Source organism: Procambarus clarkii, chromosome 5 (assembly GCF_040958095.1).
Source record: "Procambarus clarkii isolate CNS0578487 chromosome 5, FALCON_Pclarkii_2.0, whole genome shotgun sequence".
Lineage (NCBI taxonomy): Eukaryota > Metazoa > Arthropoda > Malacostraca > Decapoda > Cambaridae > Procambarus > Procambarus clarkii.
This window is the reverse complement of record NC_091154.1, coordinates 11,757,919-11,765,511: the sequence shown is the minus strand read 5'-3', so window position 1 is coordinate 11,765,511 and position 7,593 is coordinate 11,757,919. Positions and strand designations below refer to the sequence as shown.

The 7,593-nt window shown below is 49.0% G+C and overlaps 2 protein-coding genes across 2 annotated transcripts in view; one reads left to right on the top strand and one right to left on the bottom strand.

Annotated features, from left to right (window-relative positions):
• Positions 1-76: 76 nt before the first annotated feature.
• On the top strand, positions 77-1,912 carry LOC138351042 (ribosome-binding protein 1-like). The gene is made up of 2 exons (XM_069302588.1): positions 77-541; positions 572-1,912. Exons 1-2 carry the CDS (start codon positions 77-79, stop codon positions 1,910-1,912), a joined length of 1,806 nt encoding a protein of 601 aa, XP_069158689.1.
• A 1,076-nt stretch (positions 1,913-2,988) lies between these two features.
• Positions 2,989-7,593, bottom strand: part of PpD3 (protein phosphatase D3) — a 196,834-nt gene continuing 192,229 nt past the window's right edge. The window contains exon 10 of the mRNA XM_045751458.2: positions 2,989-3,877. Within this exon, the coding sequence (XP_045607414.1) occupies positions 3,818-3,877 (60 nt within the window). The 3' untranslated portion in view covers positions 2,989-3,817. The remainder of the gene's footprint in view (positions 3,878-7,593) is intronic.

The window sequence follows — 7,593 nt, the reverse complement described above, 5'->3', positions numbered from 1 at the left end:
CGTAAATACGGCAGTCTACGAGCTGAGGTACAGAGCATAGTCCAATAATTACAGACATAAAAAGCACTGGAGAGGAATGGGAGGGGGGGATATTTTTTTTAGGCTGGGATATAAAGCACAGGCAGCCAAGGAGCTGGGATATAAAGCACAGGCAGCCAAGGAGCTGGGATATAAAGCACAGGCAGCCAAGGAGCTGGGATATAAAGCACAGGCAGCCAAGGAGCTGGGATATAAAGCACAGGCAGCCAAGGAGCTGGGATATAAAGCACAGGCAGCCAAGGAGCTGGGATACAAGGCACAGGCAATCAAGGAGCTGGGATACAAAGCACAGGCAGCCAAGGAGCTGGGATATAAAGCACAGGCAGCCAAGGAGCTGGGATATAAAGCACAGGCAGCCAAGGAGCTGGGATACAAAGCACAGGCAATCAAGGAGCTGGGATATAAAGCACAGGCAATCAAGGAGCTGGGATACAAAGCACAGGCAGCCAAGGAGCTGGGATACAAAGCACAGGCAGCCAAGGAGCTGGGATATAAAGCACAGGCAGCCAAGGAGCTGGGATATAAAGCATAGGCAGCCAAGGAGCTGGGATACAAAGCACAGGCAATCAAGGAGCTGGGATATAAAGCACAGGCAATCAAGGAGCTGGGATACAAAGCACAGGCAATCAAGGAGCTGGGATACAAAGCACAGGCAGCCAAGGAGCTGGGATACAAAGCACAGACAATCAAGGAGCTGGGATATAAAGCACAGGCAATCAAGGAGCTGGGATATAAAGCACAGGCAATCAAGGAGCTGGGATACAAAGCACAAACAATCAAGGAGCTGGGATATAAAGCACAGGCAATCAAGGAGCTGGGATATAAAGCACAGGTAATCAAGGAGCTGGGATATAAAGCACAGGCAATCAAGGAGCTGGGATACAAAGCACAGACAATCAAGGAGCTGGGATACAAAGCACAGGCAGTAAAAGAGCTGGGATACAAAGCACAGACAATCAAGGAGCTGGGATACAAAGCACAGACAATCAAGGAGCTGGGATACAAAGCACAGGCAATCAAGGAGCTGGGATACAAAGCACAGGCAGTAAAAGAGCTGGGATACAAAGCACAGACAATCAAGGAGCTGGGATACAAAGCACAGGCAATCAAGGAGCTGGGATACAAAGCACAGACAATCAAGGAGCTGGGATACAAAGCACAGACAATCAAGGAGCTGGGATACAAAGCACAGGCAATCAAGGAGCTGGGATACAAAGCACAGACAATCAAGGAGCTGGGATACAAAGCACAGGCAGTAAAAGAGCTGGGATACAAAGCACAGACAATCAAGGAGCTGGGATACAAAGCACAGGCAGTAAAAGAGCTGGGATACAAAGCACAGACAATCAAGGAGCTGGGATACAAAGCACAGACAATCAAGGAGCTGGGATACAAAGCACAGGCAATCAAGGAGCTGGGATACAAAGCACAGGCAGTAAAAGAGCTGGGATACAAAGCACAGACAATCAAGGAGCTGGGATACAAAGCACAGGCAGTAAAAGAGCTGGGATACAAAGCACAGACAATCAAGGAGCTGGGATATAAAGCACAGACAATCAAGGAGCTGGGATACAAAGCACAGACAATCAAGGAGCTGGGATACAAAGCACAGACAATCAAGGAGCTGGGATACAAAGCACAGACAATCAAGGAGCTGGGATACAAAGCACAGACAATCAAGGAGCTGGGATACAAAGCACAGGCAGTAAAAGAGCTGGGATACAAAGCACAGGCAATCAAGGAGCTGGGATACAAAGCACAGGCAGTAAAAGAGCTGGGATACAAAGCACAGACAATCAAGGAGCTGGGATACAAAGCACAGACAATCAAGGAGCTGGGATACAAAGCTTCATACAAGAAGAGCTGGACCTAAACACCTGGGATGTGAGAGTTGGCACATAACACACAGCGAGTCTATGAGCCGGGACAGAGAAGCACACGGCACACAGACCAGAGCATGGCAGCGGCAGGAAGGCAAGACATGGTTGCAGCACCATGTAAGCGAGACATGGTTGCAGCACCATGTAAGCGAGACATGGTTGCAGCACCATGTAAGCGAGACATGGTTGCAGCACCATGTAAGCGAGACATGGTTGCAGCACCATGTAAGCGAGACATGGTTGCAGCACCATGTAAGCGAGACATGGTTGCAGCACCATGTAAGCGAGACATGGTTGCAGCACCATGTAAGCGAGACATGGTTGCAGCACCATGTAAGCGAGACATGGTTGCAGCACCATGTAAGCGAGACATGGTTGCAGCACCATGTAAGCGAGACATGGTTGCAGCACCATGTAAGCGAGACATGGTTGCAGCACCATGTAAGCGAGACATGGTTGCAGCACCATGTAAGCGAGACATGGTTGCAGCACCATGTAAGCGAGACATGGTTGCAGCACCATGTAAACGAGACATGGTTGCAGCACCATGTAAGTGAGACATGGTTGCAGCACCATGTAAGCGAGACATGGTTGCAGCACCGTGTAAGCGAGACATGCACCAGATCCATGCCCTTTTGGCTCAACTTTCGACACTCTAAAACAACTGGACATGTTCGAGCAAGTGCTTCTCATAAGCCGGTAATCTTCTCATAAGCCGGTAATCGTTACAGAGTGAACAAAAAAGTATAAAATAAAAATACTCTTACGTTTATGTTTCAATCAAATGTCCCCCAAATATTGCTTTCAGTTTATCATGTTAAGGCTAAAAATATTTATTAATAATTTAGTATTTACTACTGCACAGCAAATGAAAGTGCGTAGATAGGTCATGGACTATCTTGTAGAGAACACGAAAAAAAAATTCCCTCCCCCCCCTCCCTCCCCAGACATGATATGGATATTATATGCTACAATCAAGCTTATACAGTATAGTTAAAATTTGAACACAACTTCGGGTAAAAATAAAAATGTTTTGATATGGTGGGAAAGTATAAACTCTTACTTTTAGTTTGGCCTATAATGATGACGATGAAAGACAACAATGTAGGGCGGCAAATGCAATGTCAATTATTACTGTGAAAGTTAGTGTGGTTTGATTGAACTCATTAACAATGTATCTTTACTGACAAAATAAATTCCTAACACTAATGTGGTTTGACAAAAAGAATATATTAAGTATACAGATTTACAAAAATGCACTGACTCAAGATGAAGATAATTAGCAATCTAAAATGATTAGGAGTAAATTAACAGTAACAAAACAGTCTTAGGCAATAAAACATGATAGTGAGAACACAACTTGCATGGATGGCAGGCATTACAGTATAAGCAAGGGACGTTGAGAGTCGGCTCCTAAAACATACTACGTAAATGGAAATGGCGTGCAAAAATAATGGCACAGAAGGTTCCCAAGGAAAGATGAGGCATTCTAAAGCCTCAACACTTGGTGATGATTGTGATTGCTGGTAGAGCACGCATTTCCAGTCACAGAGCTCAGCTGGTCTGTGAGTTCCAAATACCAAACCCTTAATATCCATCCTTCCATTCGCGATCATCTCATTTGCCACCAAAGAAGGGGTTCCAGATGGCACCGTCACACTCACGATCATGTCATCTGACACCACAGATGGGGTTCCAGATGTCATCGTTACACTCAGGTTCATCTAGAAGGCACAGATTTGAGAGCAATCACTATTATAATCATGTATGTGAATCCTCGGTGTGGATTGAATCCACACAGAAAAGTGAATTTTGCAGGCTGTATCGTACAGGTTGGGACTCTTGTCTCTCATCCCAGAAGCGCGTGACTGCACAGACTCGAGCCCTTCAAATTTCTCTTAACTGAACAAACTTAAGATGGAATTGGCATATGCCATTGGCTTCACTGGAGGATGAGGCTGCAAAGAAAAGGAGAGAGAGGCATTTATTAACATGACATCAATTGTCAAAATTTAAGACACACAGATAATATTTTAAACAGGCATTATAAGTATTATAACTAGTACAATACAAATGAACCTCCATAAAATGCAACTTCAAGATACAGTACAGTATTACAAAACACTATCAAACACCTGAAGTATAATTGGGCATTAATGCCATAATGACATGCACGATGTGGGAAACTGGGGAGAACTTGCATGTTCTCCCGGAGGACCAACAATTCAGACATAGGACGGCAACTAGCTGAAGCCGCCTATAGATATTGCATTACCGTAGACTCTGCAAACAGCAATGGACAAAAAGGCGAAGACAATCTAAGAGTGAGAGCCCATGCAGATTCCAAGAAAGAAGCGAGCACCACCTGCCGACACACGAGTTGTGAAGCAAAAAAAACGCGAAACTGCATCCAGCAGGAGCAGGTGCGAGCAGCTTCAACAGCGCAGATAACGCATGAGCCGCCAAAGGCAATGCTCCAGGCCCAGAGGCGGCTCCACGCTCCTCCACATCACCACAAGCCATGTCCGAAGACAGCTGAAGGAGGGAGAAGAACCGCAGGGCCACAGCCAGGAGGCCTCGCGTATGCAGGTCCTCCACAACCAATGCTGCCGAAAGGGAAGGAACCTGCACATGAAGCTACATCATACCAACATCCCATTGAAGGGCAGGGGCGAACAAGCACTCACTGAGATGCTCAAATGCGACCCCCAGTAAAACCTGCAACGCTGTCAAAGCCTCCCGCCACTCAAGCGTGCGGGACCGACAGAACGTATGCCCTATCTCCGAAGAGAAAAAAGGGCAGTCTGTTAACCAGGACGACTCCGGAACTTCGTAACGAACCCAGTAAGGACACGAAGATCCATACACAAAGGAATGTGGATCCACCACGAAAGCAAAATCCAGGTCATGCAAGAGGTAAGCCACAAGGTGGTCCCGCACCCACTGGGACTGAACTCAGAAAGCCGGAAACCTCCGGAAAGAGGGAACTGAAGAAACGTTGAGGTCATGGAACGAACCCGGGGAGGGGTAAACGCCAAATCCACCACGTACAAATAGGAAGCAGAAGAGAACCCCACATCCTGTAACACCAAGCCACACTCCGAGGGTACAAAAACCCAAGTGGGGTCCAACGGGGCCCAAGGCCCCCAAGTCAACCCCTTCCCCGCCCCAGGAACCTCACCCCGAAGATCAGGGGCTGAGCCGTCCTCCACACCCCCTGCTTCTAAAAAAAATGCAGGAGCAGCCGAAAAAGCAGGAATGAAGGGGACCCACTGGTCAAACTCAGAAGCTCAAGCAGGAGGAACAGCACAACCCAGGACAACATGGATTTAGAGCGGGAAGATCCTGTCTGTCACAGTTACTCAAAAACTATGACAAAATCACAGAAGCGTTAGAAGAAAAGCAAAATGTAGATGTAGACTTTGTAAATGCATTCGACAAATGTGATCATGGAGTGATAGCACACAAAATGAGGTCAAATGGGAATAACTGGTAAAGTAGGACGTTGGATACTCAATTTCCTGTCGAACAGAGCACAAAGAGTAACAGTCAATCAAATAAAATCGAGTCCAAGCACAGTTAAAAGCTCTGTACCTCAGGGTACAGTCCTTGCACCGCTGCTTTTCCTTATTCTCATATCAGATATAGACAAAAATACAAGTCACAGCTTCGTGTCATCCTTTGCAGATGACACAAAAAACCAGCGTTGAATGTAATGAAACGCCATTTTCTGGGTGAGTCCCGGAGGCTCCCCGGAGCTATCCATGGCTGATATGGATACCCTAACTATTTTGCATCAGTCGATGTGGGTGGAGTTCTAGGCCTACCGGGGACCACGAGCCAGAACCTGGCCCCCTCAGAGAGGCACGGGGAGCAATGGCCCATAGAAATGCACATGTGATTTGGAGCATTCTATATCTGCCACCGACCGGGACAGGCACCCAGAAAGGTAAGCGCCACAAAACAAACCCCAATTCTGGTTAAACAACAAAAATCGAGAAATGAGTGGACAGAACTCCCCCAGGAAAACGAACTAACAAGCATGACGTCACGCGAGCCGCGCCGCATGTCTGCGCAGCTCCCCCCTCCCCGGGAGGGGGAAGGGGGAGCCCCAGACCCCCGCGCCGGCGATCCCCGCCCCAGTTCTGAGGCTGGATATCAAAACCGTGAAAAACCCGCCGACCGGAGGGCGGGAGGGTGCCGGGGAGCCTCCGGGACTCACCCAGAAAATGGCGTTTCATTACATTCAACGCTGGTTTTCTGGTGGGAGCCCCTACGGCTCCCCGGAGCTACCTCACCAAAGACTACCTAAAAAACAAGGGGACATACCTGGGAGGCGGTCGGAGAATCACTCCACAACACGAAGTTGAGACAACAACCCAAGGTATAGCATTCGCCAGAAAAAAAGGGAGAACGGCCGCAGACGAAAAACCTATGATCACGACAATAGGAGCCAAAAACCACTGCGCCTGAGAAGAGCAAGAAGCTCTGCCACACGGCCCCCAGAGGCGAACGCCAACACAAAAAGAAAACCGAGGCAAAGCAAACCTGACCCCAAGGAGCCACAACCACCAAGGAGAAGAAAAACAGAAGAGCACCCTGTCCAAAGACCAGGACGACACAGACAGTGCATAAGCAGGCCGGAGGTGTAACAACGCACGATACAACCTGCGAAACGGCGCAGAAGGAATATCGATACCGAAAGCTAGCAGCAGAAACCAAGGTGCCAGACCCAGGAACGGCCCCAAGCGCCTCTACATCCTCCGCAAGCCAATCCTATGACAGCCCCAGGAGGGAAAAGAAAACGCAGGACCAAAACAAAAATGCCACAAGTGTGCAAGACCACCTCCACAAGTGCAACTGACAGGGAAGGAACTCGCATAAGGAGCTGCCCCGCACCAACATCCCGCAGAAGGGCAGGAGCGAAGAGACTCATTAGGAGGAGCAAAATCGCTCCCAGGAAAACTAGGAGCGCCGAGACAGTGTGAAGAGAAGAGATATTCACAAAAGAACAAAAAGGCCAACACCCAGAAGCTGCTGGGAAGAGGACCCACAAGCCCTAGAAAGGACCGGAGGGAAGCTCAACCGAATGACGACAGACGCACCAGAAAACGGGAAGCAAAACAGTTCCGAACCTTCGAGAACAAAAAGAAGCAAACACAAAGGACGAAGGCCCCAAAACCCCGTCGCACCCGAGACCAAAAGTCATGCAGAAACCCCAAGAAAAGGGGGACATGACGGACGAAGGCCCATCCCGGAAAAAGGGGCGAAGATCGTAGAAAAGCACCCACTGACAGGACGGAAACAACGGGTACAACGGACAAGGAAACCGAGCCCAGGGAGGGGCCGACGCTCACAAAGCACGTGCGGAGAGGGGGAACGGAAAACCCCACACCACACTACTGCAAGTCCGCCCCAGAGGGTTAGAAACACCCCGGCGGGGACCAACGGGGCCTGAGGCCTCTCACGTGAGCCCCACCCCAGCCCAGGGAACCCACCCTGCAGGCCCCGGGGCCGAGCTGTCCTCTCAAAGCCCCAGCGTCAAGAAAACCCTGGGGCAGCCGTGAAAAACACGAAGGAAGGGAGCCCACTAGGCTCCAGAACTTGAACCGAAACCGGAGGATAGGCGAGGGGCGAGATGAATGACCCCAAGCTCATCCCCAGCCAGCACAAT

What these genes read in the sequence shown, in the direction of transcription:
- LOC138351042 (XM_069302588.1), top strand. Translation starts at nt 77, where the DNA reads ATGGGAGGGGGGGATATTTTTTTTAGGCTGGGATATAAAGCACAGGCA. An exon ending in AGCTGGGATATAAAGCACAG is followed by an intron (nt 542 to 571) that starts GCAGCCAAGGAG and finishes TATAAAGCATAG; the next exon opens with GCAGCCAAGGAGCTGGGATA.